Source organism: Lissotriton vulgaris, chromosome 4_1 (assembly GCF_964263255.1).
Source record: "Lissotriton vulgaris chromosome 4_1, aLisVul1.2, whole genome shotgun sequence".
Taxonomy (NCBI): domain Eukaryota; kingdom Metazoa; phylum Chordata; class Amphibia; order Caudata; family Salamandridae; genus Lissotriton; species Lissotriton vulgaris.
The window spans coordinates 1,804,222,586-1,804,248,458 of NC_141691.1; the positions used below are offsets into that span (position 1 = coordinate 1,804,222,586).

The 25,873-nt window shown below is 41.7% G+C and overlaps 1 protein-coding gene across 1 annotated transcript in view; it reads left to right on the forward strand.

Annotated features, from left to right (window-relative positions):
* Positions 1 to 25,873, forward strand: part of LOC147724582 (fibrocystin-L-like) — a 2,246,326-nt gene that overhangs the window by 455,276 nt on the left and 1,765,177 nt on the right. The window contains exon 19 of the mRNA XM_086918063.1: positions 13,090 to 13,194. Within this exon, the coding sequence (XP_086774189.1) occupies positions 13,090 to 13,194 (105 nt within the window). The remainder of the gene's footprint in view (positions 1 to 13,089; positions 13,195 to 25,873) is intronic.

Sequence of the window (25,873 nt, forward strand, 5' to 3'; positions counted from 1 at the left end):
CATTGATTATAAGTTAAAACATTTCTGGGGTTTGCAGATTTGTGTAAATAAGGATGATCAAAATGATTAAAACAATACATTTCTTTATAATTTGATGAACTATCTAAGCATTCATGTTTTGCAAATTTCACTGACATTTCTAAGTCTGCCATCATGTTATTAACAGTTTCAAAGCCCCAATCATCAGAAATTTACTCGGTGAAACAGAATAACTCAAGGAAACATTAAATTGGTGTAGAATCTTCAGCAGCTCAACAGGGCCATAAATGTCATAATCCGTTCTATCCCAAGCTATACCACCAGGTAGAGTAACGGCTGTGATGTTTACTGATGACGGGTCTCTTTGCTCACGATGAGATGATTTGTGTGGCTTCAGGAGCAGGTTGATGTTCTTACTTGCTGTGTCCATTTTACTATATTTCCCATCTATTAGCTAGCTTTCCCAAACTTAAAACAAGAATGAGCCATAGTAGGAGAAAAAGTATACCCAACACAATCCAAAGTTCAACCCATGGTGAAACCAGATACGTATTTGCAAGCTGGTAAAAAGGTTATTTTACTTGTTCCTTGAAAGTTTTGTTTGTTGGTGTTGTTTCAGGCTCACTTGGGTCCTCCGAAAAGGTATCGAAGTTGATGAAATAGCCAGAGGCAGTTCTGTCAATGGTTGGTATTGTATCCGGATTATTTGAAATCGTTGGAGCTACTTGTTCCCTTGACATGTTAGTATAGTCAGATGCTACATCATTGTAGACAGGAGTTTCTTGATGAACTGTTATCTGGGTTTCAAGAGGCACAAGTTCCATGGCTTTGTTGCACAGTCCATCTTTTCTCCCTGCAGATTCTTCAAAATTGATGAGTCCTTCAGTTTGAATCTCTTGGATGGTAGCAAGATTTGGTCGCCTGCTACATCTTTGGAGTCCACTGGGCCTACTACTTATTATCGGCCACATGGTAGGGTTTTACTAGGTCAATTGATACAGACTGGTTCTCCTTTCTTCCAGCAAGGGGCGGCAGTAACACTGTTCTTGATCTGTGGACTGCTAGTACAGGTACTGGTTTTCTGTAAGAAGGCCCAAATTCCTTCTTATCCGCTATTTTTCCCTGACCAGATCCCCAATCTTTGGAATCCAGACAGGCCTTGCTGTGATAGGTAGTTTTTCTTCAGTGGTCGTTGGCTTTTGTATGGTATTGCTTAGACTTCTTCTTGTTTCATTTAAGTCCTTTAAAACAGCCAAATGATCTTTGATATCAAAGAGTTTTTGTTCTACCACTGAAGTATGACAATCAAGGTCCTTGACCATCATTCTAGTACCAAAAAGGATTTCATATGGATTGATTCGACCCAGAGAATTTCTTGGCAGGTTATTAAGACTACGTTTGACACTTATTAGATGTTTGCCCCACCCATCACCCGAGCCTAATACCCTAGCTGTTAAAGATTGCTTTATGTCAGGTTTTTTTCTTTCCACTACAGAATTTCCCTCATTATGGAATGGACTCGAAAACCGCAATGCAACGCCCAAGCTGGCCATGGCCTTATTGTAAGCCCGAGAGCTAAAAGCAGGACCCTGATCAGAATGTAGCGTGCCAATTGCATATGTGCCGATAAAGACTCGCAAATCTTTTATAATAGTTCGGGCGTCAGCCGAGAGTTGAGGCCACATCCAAATGAATCTTGTCCTAATACTTGTGGGACCGCTTTTGTCCATAGGGATGTCTGAACGTGGATAGTCTAATGCTATCTAACAATGGTGTCTGTACTGGGCTGGCCACATTGTAGTCAGGAATCTGGTGGCGCTCCAAGCTGTGATCTCTGTAACAGGTATCGTAATTAATTCCAAATTCGTAAATGTGGGCGCTCATCCCTGGCCACCAGTACATCTCTTGTAATTCTAGTAGAGATTTAGAGATCCCTTGATGTATCAGACCCTCTCCCATATGTGCTTCTTGAATCAAAGCACCTCTCCGATTCCTGTTTGGGATTACCCTATCTCCCACTCCAGGGATTCGAGCAAAAGGAACGGAGTTGGCATCGATTATGTATGAATATTCGAGTGGATAGTTTAGAGGTAACGCTGCTCCGCTGCCTTTGCTTGTGGCATTGACAGCTACCATTGTTTCACCGTCTATTTTTGTTTTTGAACGAGTGATTGCAGCTACGGAAGCCGTTTGCACAGCTGCCTTCGCGAATTCATCAGCCAATGAATTCCCTTCAACGTGAACGCCATCACGCTGATGACTCAGTGTATGGATCACGTGAGTCTTTTGTAGTTCTTTCTGTGATAGAACTACTTGTTCCCAAAGCATTTTATGCATGATTGTGCCACCTTTTGCATCTTTAAAACCATTTTGAACCCAGTTCTGCAAATATTCATTAGACGCAGTAATACAAATCGCACACTATGAATGTGGGGAATTCGCGATCGGTATTTTCAAGCGCCATCTTGAAAGCCTGTAGTTCAGCTCGCTGAGCTGTACAGTCTCCGAGAGATTGAGTTTTTATGACCATAGGTCTGAATTTACTATCGCGCCTACGACCTTTAACAATAGCGCACACAGCACTATAAGCTTGTTTGCCCCCAATCGCGGGCTGTGCTGATCCGTCTGTATATATTATACAGCCGTAATGTTCAAGAGGCAGTATCTCAGTGGGCAGAGGACATTCTTGTTCATATTGGAGAAATTCTTGAGTCTTCAAGTAGGGGTCAAAAACGTATTCAACGTCTGTTGCAGCAAGAGAATTAACCCATTGTATCCATCTTGGATGTAAAGCCTTAGCATTAGGAATGCTTGCTTTTGTCACTGCCTCTAAGGCAGGTACAGGCATAATGACTTTTATGCCCTTTCCCTGCGCGAGGGCTCTCTCTTTTGCTACCGCAGTTTGAACCGCTGTCAGAATTTTTTCTGTTGAAGTGAATTTCATTTTAGCTTGTGTGTACAAGTGTGATTTATAAGCTATTGGTACCTTTTCACCTTCATTAAAGGTTAGGTATGTGAATCCGCATCTCCCTGGGATGATTCAGATTACAAGGTTTCGTTCATTTATGCGGGTCTGTAAATGTGTTGTTGCTTACATGTCTGTTTGCACTGAACGCAAAATTTCTGTGTGTTTTTGAGTCCAATTAGTATGTTTGAAATCAGGTTTGATTAATTCATAGAGAGGTTTAACCCTTTCTGCGTAATTTAGAATGTGAGTTCTTCCGAAATTCAGGAATCCTAGAACTGACTGTAAGTTTTTCAGCGTTTTTGGAGGTTGGAGCAGTGCACATTTTTCTAAAACGTTTGCTGCAAGGCTTTTGCCTTCACTTGAAAGTTCGTATCCCAAGAATAGGATGTTGAGATGGGCAATTCTTGATCTTTTAAAGTTGCATTTGTACCCTTCTGAGGCGAATCCAAGTGTTATGGAGTTCACCCTGGTCAAGTGCCTGTCCAAGTCATCATCTGTAAGATAGATGTCATCGACATAAGATAATGCCTCATCATCATATGTTTGCAGTAACTCTGTTACTCTGGCTGAAAATAACCCAGGACTGTTCTTGAATCCCTGTGGGAAATGACAAAAGTGTCGGTGTGTCCCCATTATCGAGAAAGCGGTCCAATATCTGCTTTCAGGTGGAATGTTTTGAAAGAAGAAACCGTTTAAAATATCTAATGTTATTTTATATTTTTTGCGCACAATGTTATTCATCAGTGCTGCATTGTGTACATTTTGTACTGCAAAGGTTTTGCAACAGGAATTTAAATGTCTGTAGTCCAAAACTAGATGATATGTATTGTCTGGGTTGGAGACAGGAAACAAAGGATTGTTCATGGACGAGGTGCATGTTTCAATCACCCCTTGGTATTCAAGTTGATCTAGGATCTCCCTGACCTGCTTTTTAGATTCTTTTTTAACTGGATACTGTTTCTGAGCAGTTGGTTGATTTTTTAACTGGATCTTATGGTGAGGAGAATCCTCATCCCATCCCACATGATTTTTATATAATGCTAGAGCCTGGGCCACATCCCATTTTCTGGAATACGTGTATTTTTTATGAATAGGAATATGGTTTGAGAAGGCTGGCATAATGACCTCTTCACCATGTGGGCACTCCAAGACAAATTCAGCAGGCCAGTCTTTTTCAGCTAGAAGAATGTCATAACCCTTAGAGAGTTTTTCCCAAAAGAGTGCTTTTATTTTCCTAGTTATGTCCCCCTCTATTCAGAGTGTTACTTCATATAACTAATGTGGTACACTAACCCTTGTATCTGCAGTTTCAACTTGAATGCATTCATTCAGGTTCACTGTCTCCAGATGATCCTTCAGGATCTTGCGAGCTATGGTAACCTCTGCTGCACTGTCCAGTATTGTCTGGGCCCACTCCCCATTCTTGAGTTGTGTCCTCAGGATCCTCGGCATGTCTGATTTTAAGACTTGCTACCTTCCTTTTGGTAAATTGAGTTTTCTTATTTTGCGGAACGTGTTGATCGTCTTTGGACTTCACGCGTTCTTCTTTGTGTTCTGATCGTCCTCTTATTTCGGATTTCTGTGAGGAAGTCTGAAAGGTACAAGAGGAACGTGTATCAGTATCTTGAGATCTATCAGGTTTTCTTAAATTATCCCTATTCCTCTGGATTGGGAACAATCCTCTTTAGGAAGTGTCTGTCTAGTATTTACTCACTTCTTTTTAGGAGTAGTGAGAGTGTTTTTGATAAAAAAAATTCAGGATTTTCTGTCAGTTCGGGTTTTACTGGTTTCCGCCCCAAACTATCTCTATATGAATGAATGAATGAATGAATGAAGGGAGTCTTTTATCGCGCAACTTAGCCCATGGGCATCAAGGCGCCGAAGCAGGTCAAATGAGCTGTAATCAACCAGCGTGGACTATTACCGATAGACTTCAGAGAAAAGCCAGGTTTTTAAAGCCTTGCGGAAGAGAGCAAGCAACGGTTGCCCCAGGAGTTCGGGGGGGGAGACAATTCCATAACCTGGGTACAACCAAGTAAAATGCTCTACCTCCCCATTTCACTCTAACAAACCTTGCCACTTCAGGAAGATTTTTGTTGGAAGAGCGAAGGGATCGACTAGGTGAGTAGGGGAGAACCAGAGACCTGATCCCTGCAGGGCCTGTACCGTGAAGGGCCCCATGGGCAAGACAGAGAATCTTAAATGAGATCCTGGACTGAATAGGAAGCCAATGAAGGCTGACGAGGCCGAGGCAAGTCTGGGAAGGTTAAGAACCATCTTCGCCGCCACATTCTGGACCATTTGCAGATGGCGGATAAGGCTCTTGTTTATGCCCACATAAAGGGCATTACAATAGTCCAGCCTTGAGGAGACTAATGCCACGGTAGCCTGTTTCCGGGCATCGGGGGAAAGATAATGGGCCATCCTTCTGAGAATCCTAATGATTCCACAGTAGGTGGAGACAGTCCTGCTGACCTGACAGTCAAAGGAAAGCGAAGTGTCCATTAGCACCCTTAAGTTCTTGGCAAACTGACGTGGAGGAGGACAGTCCCCAAGTGAGGGCGGCCACCGGTCCTTTGACCAAATTTCCTGACAGCCTCCAAAGATCAGCACCTCTGTTTTCTCCCTGTGTAATTTCATGAAGTTCTATATCATCCATCCAAACATTGCCTCCATGCAGTTCCTGAAATTCCGGGCAGAGTCCTTCACGGGCTGCGTGAGAGAGGCCATATTTTGGGTGTCATCAGCATAAGACAGCACCTCCAGCCCGAAGGATCTAACTACCCTGGCAAGTGGGGCCTCATATATGTTAAACACGGTAGGGCTCACTGAAGAGCCCTGGGGGACCCCACAATGCACAGGCTTAGGTGCGGATAGAAACTGGCCCAGCTTCACTCTCTGTTCCCTATCGTTAAGAAAGGAGTCCAGAAGGCTCAGTGCAGGACCTCCGACCCCTATCTCCCTAAGACGGGCGACCAGAATGGAAGGAGACAGGGTATCAAAGGCCGCCGTGAGGTCTAGCAGAACCAGAAGAGTGGTATGGCCCTTATCGACCTGGGACCTAGTTCTTCATAGGATATTTCTATTATTTTGGCCAGTTCGTATGGTTGCTCATGGACGGAATTCGAGGGAATGTATGCTTGTTCTTTCAGTTGCGCCAGATTCAGGCGAGCTTAAGTAATAGAATTGGGTGGGTTGAGTAAGGCTCGATGGCCGTCCACTCGTTCGCGATCAGTGTCGGAATGGGACGCGAGTCGGGTTAGAGCTCGCGGGTTACCAGGATACTCGGTCTCGATGCCGGATCGGGACCGAGTATCCTTGTAACCCACGAACTCTAACCCGACTCGCGTCCCATTCCGACACTGATCGCGAATGGAAAGCATAACAATTAACTGCTTGGCTCATTGCCGCACCGGGATACATGAGATTATAATCAGCAACCACCAGCACTATCAGTGCGTCTGCTCGATCATTTAAGGAACGCCCTCCCTGTTTGTCCCGTTTAAAACCAGCCTAGACGTCATACCCAACAATCAAGCTCACCATTCTTCACCTCTCATAAAGAGGCGTTGTCATATTCAGGCAAATTCTATTTTTAAGTCCTGATGATGATCCCCTTTATATAATGGAGCAAAGGGATCGAAACGTCGACACCCAGGAGTGGGCATACATGTAATATATTTCAAATGTGATTTTGTATGTGCCACTCCAGGCGACACTGTCACTATCCTCTACTGCTTACAGTGCCCTGCTTGCTCCTTTTCTTGCCTGAAAACACCCCTTTCACTCTTTTTTACTTTCTTTTTCTCCTAGTACGGCACAGGATTGTGCCACGCTACTGTTGTAGAAATATATTATGATTATATCTAACACTTGTTGATAAATAAATTCCTTGTCCGGCTGGGCAAGGAGACTTAAGCGTATAGTAGCCTATTGTGTTCTATACTGTATTGTTGTGATTCTAAATAGGCTAGGAACCCTTGTTTCCATAACTTAGTTGATACCCATGGTTCTTAGCTACCCTCTGGGTCCCCCTTGTTTCTCAAAAATAATAAAGAGAAATTAAAGGGGCATACAATATCGGGATATCCGCTCTAGCGCAACTCGTCCCATGCCCAACGCAGTGTCTCAGAGGTGTCTATATCTCCTCAGGGGTGTTGTGACAGCTGATAAAGCATCACCCTGAGTGGGACAGGTGCCACCGCAACAGTCTCAACTGCCACATGGGGCTGGAAGGGCATCGGATTAATCCAATAGTGCAGGAACTGGGCCTGAGCGCAAAGGGCATAGAGTTGCATATCCGGAGCACCTAAGCCTCCCTGTCTCAACGGGAGAGTCAACAGATCCCAGGATATTCTGGCCTATCCGCCCGCCCACACACACCAGGGAGACCAGCTGCGACCTTAGGGATTTAAAAAAGTGTTGCGTAAGGGGGATCGGGATGTTAACAAATAGATACAAAAACTTCACTAACATAACCATCTTAGCCAATGCAATTTTCCCTGCCAGGGATAACGGAAGTCCAGACCATATTTTAACCTCCTCCTCCAACCACGAGACAGCCCGCCCATAATTTAGATTCCATACCTCCTGCGTGACACTGCTTATCCATACACTCAAATATTTGACTGCCTCAGCTTCCCACTTCAAAGGGAACTCAGCGGTAATCTGAGGTGTGCCATACGTCAGTGTAAATATCACTGACTTAGCCCAGTTAATAAAGATACCAGCCAGGCCTCCGAAACAAATAAATTCCCTTAAAATGGGGTCCAGATTCACCTTGGGGTCTATAATGTAAAGAGTCACATCATCCGCATAAAGCGAAATGTGGAGGTTCGTAGTACTGAACCCTATACACCGAGCTGAGTGAGGTTGCCTGATGTTTGCAGCCAGAGGCTCCATTGCATTTGCTTAAAACAAAGGAGAGAGGGAACACCCCTGCCTGGTGCCGTGCGTAATGCGGAAAGGAGCCGAGAGTAAGCCGTTCACCCTGATCCGAGCGGTGGGTAGAGTGTATAGCAGCCGGATACGATTTATGAAGAACGAGCTAAACCCCATACGGCCCAATATAGCTAACAAATATGGCCACTCGAGCGTATCGAACACCTTAGTGGCGTCTAAAAAATTTACTGTGGGACACGCACATCAGGGTGTAAGTAGTGCAGCACCGAAAAGACAGTCCACAAATTATGAGAAGTTGACCTCCTGGGAATAAATCCCGACTGGTTGGGGGGAGCAAGAATGGGAAGCAAAGGCTGCAGCCTATTGGCTATGAGCTTGGCAAGGATTTTAACATCCACATTTATCATTTACAATGGCCGATTGGAATCCATTTCCGTTTCTAGCTTTCCGGGTTTCAATAGGGTGATAATTATCCCTTCCCTCATGGATGAAGTTAATAGGCCATCTGTTTGAACCTCCTCGTACAATGCCAACAGTCGAGGCGCTAACTCCTTCATGCATGTTTTAACAAATGAGGTGGTCAGGCCATCAGGCCCAGGGGCCTTATTTAATGGTAAAATTCTGATGACCTGGGCTACATCTTCCACAGTGAACGGGAGATCCATATAGTCTCCATGATTTTGATTGTACCAAACGAGTGCTATTGAATCAAAAAAGGGTTGCATTCCCTCGGGGCACGCTTCCTGGGTTGCAATATAAAGTTAAGAATAAAAAATGGAGAATGCATATAAAATTTCTGCCTGACCCCTGACAACAGTACCCTGTGCGGTAAGCAGTTCATGGATTGAAGCAGCGGATCTAGGGTGTCTGATCATACCAGCCAGCGTGCGTCCCGGTCTATCGCCTCCCCATACCGCCGCACCTCCACGTATTTCTCCAAGAACCTAACTTCACACTGTGCCTCCTCAGCATAGTCTAACAATTAGGATTTCAGTAGGGCCATAGTGGCAGGTTCGTTTGTGGAGTAGAATTGCTAAATAAGCCTTTTAATTGGAGCCTCCATTGAGGCAATCGTACCCCTAATGGCCTTCAATTCTCCCGCCTGACGGGCAACGCACTGTCCCCTGATAACCACCTTAAATGCCTCCCAGAGAGAGGCCTCAGTATCCGCTGAGCTCATATTGAGAGAGAAACAGTTGGTGATATCCATCCGTATTTCCTTCTTAAAAGCCTCATCTAGCAAGGAATGTGGCGGGAGACGCCAGGAGAAAACTCAGGGAAGTGAGCCTGGAAGCATCAATTTCAACAGACACGGTGCATGGTCCGATAGGGAACGCGGTAGGTGCAAGGCGTCAAAGGTCCAAGTGGCTACATCCTGTGAGACCAATTAGAAATCCAGCCGGGACCAAGCGCTGTGATGATCGAAAATGCATGCACCTTCCCTATCCAAGGGACATCTCTTACACCATATGTCGATTAGGTCCCCATCAGAGATTATGGCATTCAAGGCGGCACTAGCAGATGGATGTAAGGAACGAGCCGCTCCCCGCCTGTCCATGTCGTCATTTAAAATAGCATTAAAATCGCCCCCCCCCAAAAAAAAAATTGTACTGCAACCAGTTGCTCTAACCCTGGGCCAAATATCCTAAAAGAAACTGGGAGAATCTACATTAGGGCCATATACCGCTACTATGACTAGGGAAATACCTCCTAAGACACCTTGTATGAGGATGTAACTTCCTTCGGGATCCCCTTGAACCTCATCCTCCCGCCAGTCCACACCACGCCTAATCAGCACAGCCACACCCCAAGCGTAATTGGAGTATATGGAGAAGTACACGTTCCCCCACCTGTTATGTCGGAGCCTCTGGGATGGTGTTACATTGAAATGTGTCTCCTGCAATATACACACGCCTGTATTGTGTAAGAATAGATAAGCATGTATGCGTCTAGACTTCCTGCTTTCATTTAGTCCTCTGATGTTCCATGTAAGAAAATGTAGTGCAGTGGCGTGAACGCATGAATTGTACGCTGGAAAAACGGATGTGAGCAATGGCAACATGTTATCTTCCAATTAAAAACCGTGTAGTCCAACCAACAAGATGCAATCATGCTGGCAATAAACAAAAAAAAATCCCTGACCTCCACCCACCACCCACTCCAACTCCCCAATCAGGTTGTAGAATACCCACCCAGAAATAAACAAAGAAACAGTAAGCACATAGCAATACAGGGAATCTTCCAATGGGGGCGCAGTAACACTGGCAAACAACACCATGCAGTCAGGTGGCCGGGAGTACTGTGGAGTGTGCTGCAAGTCCTTGTCAACAGTTCAAAAGCCCACAAGAAGAAAATAGACCATGTAACTCATGTCCAGCAGCAGCATAACATACAGAACCCCCAAGCCTGCCTCACATCATCTCTAAACATTCAGGATATTAATACGATACCCATATCAGTCATTATCGCTAAGATAGTCGGATGCAGACAGTTCAGCTCCCCGAGTCTCTTTGTTTCTCTTTCCCCCAGCATGTTTGCCGAATTTCAAGGCGGACTTCGCGTCTGTGAAAAAATGGGCGGTGTCGTCGTGTGAGACCTTTAACTTGGCTGGGTACAGCAAGGAGTAAGGAATCTGTTGTTTTAGGAAAGGTTCATCAAAGTTTGGCATGGAAGGAATACTGGACTGCAATGTGATGTGGTGCACGGTGTGCAATTTGCTTGAGAGTGTTTTGACATGGGTAGGTCTAAAAGAAGAACCCTACAGGGCCTTCTTTATTGTCCCTCTAATGGTCAAAAATGAGAATCTCGACATGGTCTTCTTAATTTCAGCTAGTGGAATGGAGATCCTTTATTGTTTTTCCTTTGGGATTGTCTAAATATTTTCCCATTTACTTTTTTATGTAGTTTGGGTGTGGCATTGGAAATGGCTTCTCTTATCCCTCTGATTTTCCCAAGCCTGGGATGGAGGAGGCACAGCTTTTCTTCTTGTCGCATAAATATGCTTGATATCTTAAAGTTAGGGACCAGGGTGGGTGTTTACATGAGTTTGTTCTACGCCCTCCCCTTTTGGCATCAAACCACCACTCGCCACTAGCTGGTTGATACATCAAAGATTACAACTTCCTGATCTCCGGTGTGCTTTTGTTATTGGCATTCTTGGATTAAAGTATTTCCTCTAGATCTAAACTACAGCTCAGATCCAAGACTAAATGCTCAACTTTAAGAAAATATGTGATTTTCTGTTGGGTTCTCATAACTTTTTTAAGTAATCATTGCTGTCTCTAAAGCGTTTACTGTTCGTGTGAATGCAGGTGCTAGCGATATCTTCCTTTTGTGAAAACATCAAGGTTATTAGAAGATTGGGGGGAAGTTGGGCCAAATTTCTGTAATGAAACATTGCAGCTCAGTGGACACTACCAATGCTCAATGTGATACCAAACCTAACACACTTATAGGTCAAAAACTGAGCGCTAGAAAATCCAGATATAAGTGAAGTATAGGGAAAAGCAAATGATTGGTGCAGACACCCACTCCAGAACACTGGAGAAATCACAGTGAGTCACACCACTCAACCTGTCATGTGTTGAAAGCTCATGAACTTGGGCATGCTTCATCATTTTCCCAGAGCCTTTCATAGACACTTTCTTTCGCTAGCACACGTCAAAGTGGATTTGCGCTCTACCTGGCTGTGCTGAGCTTGGTTCTTCATGGTAGCCCTCAGATAAGCTCATGATGCTCCTATGACAGCTGCATTCCTTTGACAGGCCTTCAGACTGACATTTACTGTGGCAGCATTACCCACCCTAGAGAACTCTCCCCTCTTGGCTCTTCTCTCTAGGCGGTAGACCTCCTAACCTGGCAGGGGACACATGCTAATTGGACAGCAAGCTGCACTGCAACTTCGAGGTGCTAAACTGTCCAGCCTGCCCATGGTCTCCCCAACTCGCTGGCAACCATGCTGAGCACAAACAGCAAGACATCTAGGCGCCTTTCTGCCTTTGCTGCCACTTTGCCTAATCTTTGGTGACCCTAAACATGAACAGCCACTGTCCATACATTACAAAAGTGACAGTTTTTGTACAGCTACTGGCATCATTAACCCATACTTATGACAGTACCTCATAGGTGTGGTGGTTCGAAGCCGGATACTTTGAATAGAACATTCTCTTCCATCCAGATATTAACGCACACATTTCACAATGATGTAGACTATCATTAAATGCTGTGGTAAGCCCTTGTGCTAGGTGTGTCAATGTACAAAGTCATTAATTCATATAGCAATCTGAAGGCAGCTTTCACGATTCTCCAACCAAATTACAGAAGAAAACTTCCAAAAGGCAAAAGCCTTCTCACTGAGTGCCTTGGGAATTCTTTACCTGGTACCAGTGGGATTTGTTTGCCTGAGTTGAGAATACAAATTGGAAGGAAAACCTGATGAAATTTGCGCGGAAAAAACTGGTCTGAAAGAAGAACAACCTTTCATAATTGGTGCTGCAGCACCACCACTCATTACTCCTTCTGAGCAGAAAAACCTGTAGGGGGAAGGTAAAGCCACCCAAGTCAATTCAATCATAAACTTTATTCAATTTGACAAGCAAATCATAAAAGCACACAAATAACTCATTCAGTACAATACATAATTTAAGTGAAATACACAAATTCATTAAAACGTTGCTTAGTCCAGTAAAAACTATGAAAAGTGCAGTCAGATACTATTATACGCAAAATGCCGACCTGAGATAAGTCTATTCCAGTATCCATTTCTCGCCAATTCTGTCATAAATACAAAAGAATCACATTCCCCAAGACAATACCAACCGTGCAGTACCAGTACCTTGTTGACCAGTTTTACTGAAATTCAATACATGACCTCCTAAAACAAGGGCCAAAGTCTTCCATAAGAAGAACTCTCATTTTTGGTAGTCATACTTTTTCCGATTTGTACTACCTTTGAGAATAGCTTCCAAAGTTAATCTAATTCTTCCATCTGTGCACAAATGAGCCACGCAGTCCTTTTTATAAACTGTTGCATGGTTCAGTGGGTGGAGTATGAGGTGGGTGGCACTCGGCGCTCTAGACCTACTTCTGACTCAGAGGTACTTGACTTCCACCAAGCACAATACAAATGTTTCCATGTTTCCTTTCGAATATCTTATGGTGTTGTTTTGGGTTACAATTAGACAGTTTGTAATGTGAATTTCAGTATAATATTGTGTTACAATTCTGCTTTATTGTTTTAGGTTCGAGCTGCGATCATAGGGATGATCAGTACTAGATGCCCGGACTCCATTGCTAATGTTACTAAAAACCGAAATGTGAAGTACTTTAATAACTATGAATCAGAGGTAGGTGGTTTCTTCGTGCTTTTCAGGACTGAGAAATATCAGTGTGAGTTTGAATGAACATGAGTTTAAACTTAATATGCATTAATACATTTGAACCGAAAAATGTGCTTATTTAGATTTTAATTTAACTATGTTAGCACATGTAAACCTGCATGGTTGTGTTGCAGTATTATTCATACTAAATCCGATATCGATCACTGTACGACCTTTCTGCTCCTTTAGATTTTAACTCTGTATTGTCTCCAACTGCATGTTCCCTTCCTAGAGCCTGAATGTAGATTACAAGTGTGATGTGTGACAACATATACTTATAGCTGTCACTTACATGAAATATATAATTTATCATGGGGATGAGCCTTGCCTCTTGCAGCTAGAAATTCTGAAAAAAACAAACTTGTAGGACACCAATTTTGAGAATAAACTTAATCTAACCTGTTGTCTCAAAATTTCAAAGAACATTGGCAATACTTTTTGATAAAATCCAATTCAGAGAATGCATTTTGCCTTAAAATTGCTAATATACAAGTTGGCTTTCTTGAACGATTGCATGCATTCTTGTTTTCCGTTTCTTTCTACCGCCATCCCTCTCTCACAGCTGCAACATTCTCCCATGTTTTTCATTTCCTTCCAAGGGTGATCTTTCAAAGGTAGGGGAAGTATAGTCCTCTTATTCCCCCTCTCCTTGTGGTCATCCTTCCTTCCTCCACCGCACTCTCCCTACACTTCTTCCTTCTATTTTTTGTAGGGTCGTGCCTGCGAGTGCTTGGGCTTGCACATGTGTCCCACTTGCGAGACACTGTTGTATACAAAAAAGGGCCTGGAGCTTGTCCATTGCTTTACCATTTGTTGGCTTCACATCATTTTTATTTGTAGCCTCCTTATTTGGATGATATTGTCAAAAGGTCATTTTCGATCGTTTGTGGGTCAGGGACCAAGCACAGATTGATTTGAGTTTATCTGTGCCCCTCTGCTCCTCCCTATGTGATTGAGGTACTATTTTTCTTTATTGATGATGGCCCCTCCTCGCTTCCCCGTTGTTTCTTGCTTTTTTTTGGTTTTTACAGACTTGTATAGTCTAACTTGCCCGCAGGTATTGCAGCTCTTTACATGATCAGAGGTCAAGCTCTCATGCGTAAAACAAGAACTTGCAAGTACCACTTGCACAATGATGGAAAGCAGAAAATCTATGCTCTGTTAACAACCTACATGTGTAATTCCATGCTAAAAAATACGTTTGCAAGATCAGAAAGTGTCGTAGTAGAAGAACACAATATGATGACACATGGCGTACGATTGTCAATGAAGACGGCCACTTTGGTTCTACCAAGAAAAATATAGGCTTTTTTGGTGGTAAATGTACCTCGTAACCCCCATCTACAGTAATGTAGACAATGACTGAGAAGCTCCCATCTCTCTGTGACACATACAATGTATGCAATTATGGGTTCGGAAAACACACGTGCTTCTGCTTCCAGAGTTGGTTGGTATGTATAGTTGACCTAAGCATTTATTAATCCATTTCGGGTCTTTTCAAATCATAATAATCAGGCGAGTTAGTACAGTCAGTTAGCATGAAAAAAAAATTCCTACACAGCCCAGACATATAATGACAAGTAACAATCCAAGGCAATGTACAATATAATACAAGGCAATGTAAACATGCAAATTCACAAAAAGTCTTTACATTTATAAAATCACAAATTTTAATAAAGTTCATAGAAATAGGATAAAATATAAAAGATGATACCACTTTGCAAATGGTCAACAATACATATTAATCATATTTCATATTGAACAGTGTGGTATACGTAGTGACGGTTTCTTCAACGCGTTTCAACACGAAGGGTGTCTTCATCAGGAAAGTACCATCAAATGATCAATCTAAAATTAAATGAACAATTTCTTTTTTTTTTTATTCGAGAACTATATACAATGTAAAAACTATAATAATTCTTGCTGATACATTGCCTTAATAATGAATTACTTTTCTAAAGTGCCAATATCATGTACCTAGCTTTATGTCTTCATACAATGGACGAATAAAGGTACAAATGGACAGAAAAAAAGAGTGATAGACATGCTATAAAGTAAAAAGAAACAGAAAATGGAGAACCTCGTAAGAATAAAAGTGCTGTCTTTTTCAATGAACGTGAAGAGAACAATTAAACCTAAATAATTATTCGGATTACTAATTATTTCTCTGATATTTGATACTATGGATAAAAAGAATACGCTACTTAAGGCCAATAACTAACCTTCTATATGATTCCAAGAGTGTTTTTATCGTACTGTAAGATGACTATTCAAGAGCGGCCTGAATTAAATAATGACCGCTACCAGAGTGACGTGTTTCCGTTGCGTTAATTCTTTGGATTCCACTACATTATTTAAAAAGAAGGAACAGGCTAATTAGGGTCCGTTATATTTCTAACCATTAAAGATCAAAAACACAGATATACTGGACACTGCAGGACAGATTACCTAAAAATTATTTGACTATAGAACAATGGTTAGAGATGTCTGTAGCACTGGCGTTCACGCTGAAACTTAGTGCACGTGTCTGTCTAAAATGTGGACTATAGATCACATCGAATCTGCTGAAAATATATAGATAATAACGACTGATTGTAAAATTATACTTTATACAAATTGTTGCAATATGATAATGGCCTAAGGAGGGCTATAAGATTGAAACTTTTACCTTTCTTAGCGATATGTGTTTCTTTTGGTATATTCACAGTAATGGCATCGTCGATAAACAGTTACTGTGTCTCTCATTCGTATATATAAGGTTGCAACCTTATATATACGAATGAGAGACAAAGTAACTAGCTGTTGCAGCTTGGTCCTAATCACGCACCGGTAAAGACCAGGAGGCTGTTCATGCCCCTCTGAGGTATGTTTTATTTTTCAAACCTCCCTTTCGCTATTATCAGATTTCACCCTTTAAAAGAATCAGGGCCCTCACTGTTACATTTTTTCATCCCTACAGACACGCGCTTGTACCTATAAACTAGGGCCAGTGCGTTCCATTTACTAAGCTATCACCCTGAACCGGCAGCCATTATAGTGGTTTGCCTTCCTGTTTATCGACGACGCCATTACTGTGATAACACATCATTAGAGTAGCATTTTATTCTACTAAATTACATACCGTATTGGGGCATTCTTAAAATCACATATCATGGGCAGATAAAACGAAAACACTGTCATTCTATAAGCAAATAGATGTTCAATAAGGTGCTTCTATGCGTACAGATCATTACTGCTCTCCACATCAGTCAATGGTATTTTTCAGTTCTGGTCAATAAACTGCCTCAGTGCTCGCTTATTCGAGCTGAACTACATTGCTAAAATCACATTTTATAAGTCAGGTAAAACAATAAACACTGTAGTTCAACAAAATTGCTTCAGTGGAATAAGGAATCAATGAAAGATCAATAAAGTCCCTCTGGATCAATGAAGTGCCTCTGTGCTTACATCTCATTGATGCACTATTAACGTCACATTTCATAAATCAAAGAGCAAAACTATATACACTGTAAATCAATTAGCAGGCGAGAGTCCGAGAAAGTGCATCCATGAATACAAATCATTACTGCACTCCACATCAGTTTAGTGGGAATTTTGAGTCCACATCGATAAAATGTCTCCATACTTACAACTCTGTTTCTGAAAAATGTTAAACACGGTCTATCAATAAATAGATGAGTGATAGTGCATACAAATCATTACTACTCTCCATATCCATCTATGGGAATTCTGATTTCAAATGTAACATTTTATCTACTATAAGAATAAACTTTGTGAATTGACAGGTTAGGTGGATCCCAAAGAGGCAAAGTATAATACCTTGATGACATGTTCTCATCCCATGTTCAGTAACTACAGGTTTCAACAAAGGTTGCTGCTCCAGTCGTTGATGGGGGCAAATGCATACAATATGTGGTAGGGTTTCATTGGGGAGACAACAAACTCTACAACTGAACGATGACCACTTTTGTATCCATCTTGACGTTCAATCCTTTGCTGGGTATCGACCAAATCTTAGCTTAGGAAATATATCCCTTATATATGGTTGTAAGTGAGAGTAAGTATGACCAGTGCTCTATTTTATTAACCGATTTGATGACCAACCAGACATGCATTTTTACTGCAATGGCCTCCTTGTCCAAAAATAAGGATAATAAATGTGTTGATTGATTTAATAAATGCTTGACAAAAGTTAAAAGTAGTTAAAAGTATGTAAGCTCTCAGTTAGGTAACCCCTCCAAATACTTGCATAATCATACTTTATAAGTTCTTGCCAACACAGATTTGCAAAAGTGCCATGGTCAGATACAAATAAAGAATACAAGCATTTTAAAAATGCTGTTTGCCTCACTAAAGTTTGGCTGGTCAGGCCAAACTCCATTCGGATATGGGTGTGTCCAATATTTTTCAGAATCTTAAAAACTGTAGGTAAAAAGTTTAATTTGTAAATTGTCTAGTATTTTTGAGTCTTTAACATTGAAAATTACTGACCCATTGCTAGAGAGGGGATCAACTTTCCTTTTATAACTTTTACTAAGTGCTCATGACTAGGACATAGAATCTCATCTCAGAGTCTTCTAAAAGCAAACAAACGTTCTGTAGTTTTGGCCTTCACATTATTAAAATGATATTTTAAAGCCACTCTATAATCAAATGGGATTCCTAAGTACTTTTCTGGTTTTACTTATTCAATCATTGACCCATCAGCTTTCTGTTCTCACATACCAGGTTTAATTAATCCTACTGTCATAATTTTTCTTTTTTTTAATATTAATTTGTAAGCTATTAGTTAAAATATAGTTTTTAAATGCATTGTAAACTTATTGGCGTATGTGTAAGCAATATGGTGTCATTTCCATACTGGTAGTATTTTATGTTAAACCCTTAATAATTTGGAGAATGAGCATTAATATTCTGCAGATGGAGAGGTAAATCAGCGCTGGGATGCTTTCGGGTAGCCATGCGCTATGTAAGAGCTAATTCATTCATTCATTCATTCAAATCAGCCAGAAAAGATTAAAGAGACATGGTGCTAGTACACATCCTTGTTTCAATCTGCTATAGGTTTCAAAATGGTGAGTAGTGTGGCTGTCATTCCCCAATTTCACCTGGACCCATGTATTTCCGTATAACAGTATGATTATATCTAATCAAATTTTGTGGTACACAAGTGCTACTTACTTTGTCCACAGTAAATTGCGGGGAACAGAGTCAAAAGCAACTTTCAAGTCTACAAAGCAAACGTATGACTTTTGTATACTGTGTATTGCCCTCTCCAGTAGCAGTGTAAGGGACAGTAGATTTGTAATTGCTGACTATCCTCTTCGGAATCCAATTTCAAAAATTGATAATATATTTGTAGATATGGCTCACTCTTTGAAATACTTAAGAAGATATGTAATAAAATATATTGACTCCTAGCCGTTAATTGGCAGGGTTATCCGGCGGGCCGCTCTTATAAATAGGCTGTATAATACTCCCTTGCCAGGATTCCGGAATCAATTCGGATGTTACCTCATCTTTAAACAGCAGAGTTAAAATTCTTGCTCACAGAAATGTTTTGGCTTTAAAAGTGGCTTCAGGAATGCCATTGTGGCTGGCTGCACCATTTGAGCTAATCCCACCTATAGTCGTTTTTATCAATTCCTCTTGTATAGACTTAATTAGTGATAGATTTTCTTCATGAGGATTTTCGTTTCCCTTATATCCACAGCTTGTATTGGATGGGGTGGCTGACATCTTCTGTTGAATGTTATTTCCTATATATGAGCTTCTTAAGAAGCCCCATACATTTTGGAGATGAAGGAATCCCAGCCTGATTCAGAAATGTTGGTACTGTTCTCTCTCCTGCTACCATATTCTAAGTCATTGATGGTTCCCCAGAAGGCTTTCAAATTGTTGGTTTTATAGGCGTAGTGCAGCATTGTCCATATTTCTTCATGATGGGCCCATTTTGCCTTCCAAATCTAATTTCTATATATTCTTCTCAAACATTCCAGTGAGCGCTTTTTGGAAAATTTGAAAGCTCAATTTAGTTGTTTTTATATTGCCCTTGTTGCTTTATTGAGAGCCTTCGTTTGTAGCTATAGCTTGTCTGAGTACCACCTGTTGTTTGGTGGCCTAATGGGATTACCTGTAGTGTTGTTTTAACTAAAAAGTGGTCTATTAATATGGAACATAACAGGGCCAAATTTCCCTGCCGAATGAAGATTCTATATTGATTCCTGCAAAGGCCAGGATCTCAACATGTTTAGATGAGTGCCGTATCAGCCATCTTAAATTGTAAGAAGTTGACATTTGTTCGAGATTTCTTTACTTTGGATGATACTTGGCTGTTAGAGTCAACGTTATAATTTGAGGGTTGTGGTCACTTTCTACCGGGGGAGCAGCATAGTACCCACCAATTCCAGTTGCTAAATCCGTTGAGATGATGGTGTAATAAATTACAGAATTTTGCCTTGAGTTTTTAAATGTTGGAACACTTACTGTATTATCTTGAGAAACTTCCTGTAACTACGTAAGATCGTATTTGTTTAGTTGGGAACAGCACATCTGGATTACACTATGCCTCCTTTATCTGAAAAGTTACTAGAGACCATATGCATGTTAAAATTGCCTGAAATAATTAGACTGGTAGCAGGATATTGATTAGTAAGAGTTAGAATTATTTCCCAGAGTGTGATGAGCTGGGTTATTTCGATCGATCCGTTTTTTTTATACTCAAATATACATTTGGAAATGATTAGTATTTGTATGAACATTTTAATACATAGTAGCCATGTTAATTGAAAATCATTTCCCGTAGGCTTGGCATTTAGTTCCAATGAGACATAAATGTAAAGCCCACCGTTCGTTCGGCCATATGTAGAGGAGCGAGTTGCAAAAATAGAAAACCCTGATAACCAGTGATGGCCACATAATCAATTTTCCAATTTTCCTGGAAGAATAACATGTTTTAATTCTGTAAAAAGATTGTAGTATCTTGGTCTTCCAACAGTCTGGAGAGGCCGTGGACATTCCAAGTGCAAATGTTGATAGACTTTTGCAATCTAACCAAACAGTTTAGCCTTTAGTCATTCCCTAGAGATCTTCATTAGTGAGAATTGCCGGTAATCAAGCCCAATCCTTATTTAGAATTGGCTTTTTCTGTATTTATTCAGAAACACATGGGCCCAAAGTACAACTTGTCATTTTAATACCCGAGTATAGTGCTGGATTGAATAGTGGTCTAAGTGTTCCTTTTAGAACATTATCGTACCCTCTACGATTTCCAATTGTCATAGGATTTGTGTGAACCATTACCCTCTTAGCTGAGCTGGCGTAGGGATTAATAAGGTAGGATAGTTGTTGTCATTACATTTCCTGGTCTCAATCCCTCATTTTTCAAAGAGTGATGCCTTATAGTACAGGTTATTTCTCAAGGGGAAATGGAGAGATTGTATTTGAATTGGTAAGAGTCTTAAGCGTCTGTTGTTAGATTGCTAAGTGCATTAATTGAAGCTAATCATTTTAATATATTACTGCAATTTAGTATAATATGTGGGCCCCTTGAAACATACCTTGGGAGAAACAGAGGTTTGTAGTAGAGGAGGGACACTTATCCAAAGTTTTGATTGTAATATTCTATCGAGGAGGTTTGGAATTGTTATTATATTTTGTGTCAACAAACAGAAGAACTCCTGCTGAAGAAGATGTATTAGGAGTGCAATGATTTTCTAGAATATCTTTTTGCAATTGCCGTAGATTTTTAGCAGACAGATAGATTGAAGGCAACATTGGGTTTGATGATTTATATTGCTGAGGAATTGAGTTAGTGCTTCGCCTAACCTCTTCCGAACTAGAAGTTATCCTTCGTTGTTATCTAGGTCAAAATGATAACGTTTTGAAATTCCACCACAATGGTCTTTAGTTGACTGGTCCAGCATATCTTGCGAAGGAACTGGAGCGTCTTAATATTAACTGCTTAGTGCTGCAATCAGCTCTTTCTCCTCTACTTTTGCTTGTCAAATATATGTGACAGTAGGTTTACAGATTGAAGAGCATTCCTTCAGTCTATCACCTATACCTGCTTTAGCTAGTGTTTTTGTTTTATTTATTTTATTATTAGCTTTTCTTGGCCTTTATTCTTGCTATTTAGATTAGCCCAGTTGATTTTGAAGTGGAAGACTTTCATTCATTTGAGGTTGATAAAATGAGTACCATTGAGTTGGGTAACAATGAACATCTGTTTTTCAGCACCTTGAGACCCATGGGTGATAAGTGCGCTTTACAAATACAAGTGTTATGTTCTCCTTTATATGCACCAGGGAATCCTGTATACTGCATGGATTTCTCTGTCTTACTGTTGGGGTTTTATCACTTCCAGCTTGCAAGATATATTGTGATATTATTAGCTGCTGGTCTTTATATGCTTGTGTCACATTATGATTTGGTGCCTCTTTTCCTAAACCAGTCACATTGTATTCTTCACTCCTAATTTGTCTGAGTATTCAGGCGGTTAATTCTTTAACATGATGACACCGACATTGTCTCTGATCTGTTGTGGTTAGTTACTCTTTATTTTGCTACACGACTTTAGTCTAACTTTGTCAACTAGAGACGTATCTATGCTCGGGAGATTTGACATTTCTTCTACGATATGGGCATGGGTGCAGGAAATCATTTGATTGTCTCTGTCTGATAGAGCTTTTACGACTAAGTTTGTCAGATTATGTCATTTAGAATCTATCCCAGCAACGAAAGGCCAAGAGTATTAACAAGCTCCAACTGTATGTCCAGTTTATCTGAATGCTAATTGAGGGCTGTAGTTATAGCATGCTGCCCCATATTCAGTTTGAGCCTCTGTTGGATCTACTGGGGAGCTTGCTCCTGAATAGAAGTTTTCATCATATTAAGCTAGAAGGGAGAGATTGGGAAACGTAAATGAGTTATTCATGAAGTCTGCATTCTCTACCTCACTTTGGCCTTGTGCAGTGGATGCACTCTCAGTGACTTATCTCAGTAGTCATGGTCGGTTTCAGGTCAGGCTGGAATATTACTGTTACTGGTATTGGGCTGAAGGGATCTATTTCCATTCTACGTTTTGGTTTGTTAGGACTTGTGTTATATTTCATATAGGTACCTCAATATAACCTCAGGTAGTCACCTAACTTTCCACCTATATTCTCTTCTACCATTACACTACATAACGGTCCTTGGGACTGACCTTTTACCTTCTTATGATACTGCTTTCAGGATGTATGGTTTTCCCTGCGAACTAGCCTCATCCATTATGCATGAGGATTCTTGGAAACTCAGCAGGACTACCATCTTCTGCATAATAACTTGGCACAAGGGTCAATCCTCCCGTCATTCCAAGTCCGACATGACACAGCAAGGTAGAACCCCTAAGGGCACCACTTTGGGTATATAAACACAGTTTCTTGCTGAGGTAGTCAGAGGAGAAAAGAACTTCCATGCTGACACACTGACGCAAGACACTGAGGTTCCTGCACCAAGAAACTCCAGCTCCCAGTGGTCTCACATCCCTTACAGGGTGTCCATCTTGAGACCACGATGGGGTCCCACAGTCTCCTACTTCTGGCATACAAAATCACACCTGTACACAAATGCTGAAATACACTATGCTTCTACAGAAAAAATCCTCATAGCAGTACAGATCACTGTAGTAAGAGAAAGAGCACTGGCTCAGGAGAAACTAATAATTGTCACAACTCCAGTACCAGCCTTAGAGGCTGCTACAAAGGCAAGCATTCCTAATGCTACAATCTTACATCCAAGATGGATACAATGGGCTAGTTTTCTCCATGCAACGGATGTAGAATACAGATATGACCCTAGCCTAAAAACACAAGCATTCCTGCAATATGATTCAGAAAAGGGGGTGGTGATGAACAGAGTGTCTGAATTAAGCAGACCACTCTTACCCAGTCCAAAGATCAGGGCTTGATCCATCACCGTTATTTAGCTCACTGCCCCATCCCAGCTCAGAACCCGGCTATATGCAAATTAGTCTGTCCCTGGCCCAGTGCATCATGGGAACAGGGCAGATCAAACTACCAAACCAATTTTTCACCAGAAAGGAGACAAGCTTCCGGGGACCGGTTTCTGGCATTTCAGCCGTCGTCGACCCGGCTTGCTTGAATCCTGATGGAGCAGTGAGCAAGGGACCCATGTCTGAGTATAACCTGCCACACCTATAGTGGCCAAAAACGATTCAGAAAAGGGGGTGGTGATGAACCGAGTGTCTGAATTAAGCAGACCACTCTTACCCAGTCCAAAGATCAGGGCTTGATCCATCACCGTTATTTAGCTCACTGCCCCATCCCAGCTCAGAACCCGGCTATATGCAAATTAGTCTGTCCCTGGCCCAGTGCATCATGGGAACAGGGCAGACCAAACTACCAAGCCAATTCTTCACCAGAAAGGTGACAAGATTCCGGGGACCGGTTTCTGGCATTTCAGCCGTCGTCGGCCCGGCTTGCTTGAATCCTGATGGAGCAGTGAGCAAGGGACTCATGTCTGAGTATACTCTGCCACACCTATAGTGGCCAAAAACGAATCAGAAAAGGGGGTGGTGATGAAAAGAGTTTCTGAATTAAGCAGACCACTCTTACCCAGTCCAAAGATCAGGGCTTGATCCATCACCGTTATTTAGCTCACTGCCCCATCCCAGCTCAGAACCCGGCTATATGCAAATTAGTCTGTCCCTGGCCCAGTGCATCATGGGAACAGGGCAGACCAAACTACCAAGCCAATTCTTCACCAGAAAGGAGACAAGCTTCCGGGGACCGGTTTCTGGCATTTCAGCCGTCGTCGGCCCGGCTTGCTTGAATCCTGATGGAGCAGTGAGCAAGGGACTCATGTCTGAGTATACCCTGCCACACCTATAGTGGCCAAAAACGATTCAAAAAAGGGGGTGGTGATGAACAGAGTGTCTGAATTAAGCAGACCACTCTTACCCAGTCCAAAGATCAGGGCTTGATCCAGGTTCTTAGCTGGGATGGTGCAGTGAGCTAAAAAACGGTGATGGATCAAGCCCTGATCTGTTGACTGGGTAGGAGTGTCTTGCTTAATTCAGATACTCTGTCCATCACCACCCCCTTTTTGTATCATTCCTGCAATATGAACAAGAATATCCTCTATCGAATGAAATAATGCCTCTAGATCAGTATGAATGCCTTATTTACACTGACGGATCTGCTCAGCCGGCCGTAGGAAACAAACGCAATACAGTGCTGCATGTTCGATTGTAAAGGGTCTTATTCAGGATGGTAAGTTCCATCCCAGCAATACAAGGACACAGTCTATAGGAGTCTGCATGGCTCGGCTGGCAGAACTAAAAGCCCTATTACTGGCACTAATAAATACGGATCTAGAATTCGCCACACTGATTGTGTGCGATTAATTTTGTTGTGTCAAGTCATACAATGACTATCTTCACTACTGGGGTCAAAATGGGTTAAAGACTCAAAAGGTGGCACAATTAGGCATAAAATACAATGGGAACAGGTAGCTGAGTTGAAAAATGAACTACCAAGAGCTCACGTAATACACATGCTGAGTCATCAGCGTGATGGGGTTCATGTCGAAAGGAATTCATTGGCCGCAAAGGGGGCAGTACGAGTTGCTGCCGTTCAAAAACGAGAATAGACAGACAGATAATGGTATCTGTCATTGCATCTTGCAAAAACAGTACAGCCTTACAGAAAGGCTTTCCAATCAATTATTCATACAAGTTAGATGCAAACTACATTCTGTATGCTCAGATTCCAGGATTGGTGGATAGAGTAATACCAAACATGGATTGCAGATTAGGCTTTATACTAGCTGCACACCAGCGTCTAGGTTCTGCACACGCAGGGATTACCGCAACAGGTTATTTACTGAAATAATTCTATTGTTGGCATGGTTTAACTAAAAGATGAATAATGGTCTTAAATTGTGTCATCTGCCTGCAGATGAAGGGCTCCATTGTGGCATGTCCAGCCCAGACACCTTTACTAATATCAGACAGACCACTCGCTTGTGTCTATTTGAACCACTGCGGCCCCTACAATCAGATGGGGCTTACAAGTATATCTTGGTAGCAGTAGATTCATGCTCTAGATTCCTCTGGGTATGGCTCCATGCTCTGCTGACGCTCAAACAGTTATAAAAGATTTGCGAGATTTTATAGGGACATACGCAGTAGGCACTGTGGCCCCACGTTTAGCTCTAGAGCTTACAAAGAAGCAATGGGAAGTTTGGGTGTAGAATTGTTGTACTCCTCTCTGTACCATCCTGGGGTAAATTTAGGTCATGGAGAGGAAAAATCGAGACTTAAAGTAATCTTTAACTGCAACAGTATTAGGTGTGGGTAGTAGTTGGTTCAATCACTTATACGGGGTCCAACGAGCCCTTAATAATAAGCTAAGAATTTCCCTATGAGGTGTCACTCCTTACGAGGTCCTATTTGCGAAAAGAATGTGGGTTCCTGATATTGATTATGAAGGCACAGTGGCGGGTGAAAAACCATTTGACTTCAATGGACGTCTGGCTGTTTTACAGGATCTGAATGAATCCTGGGCACTACTAAGCAATGTGCAAGTAAAACACACCGCCACTGGAGAAGTCAAATCAGTCACATCAAGACCTGTCTGGATCC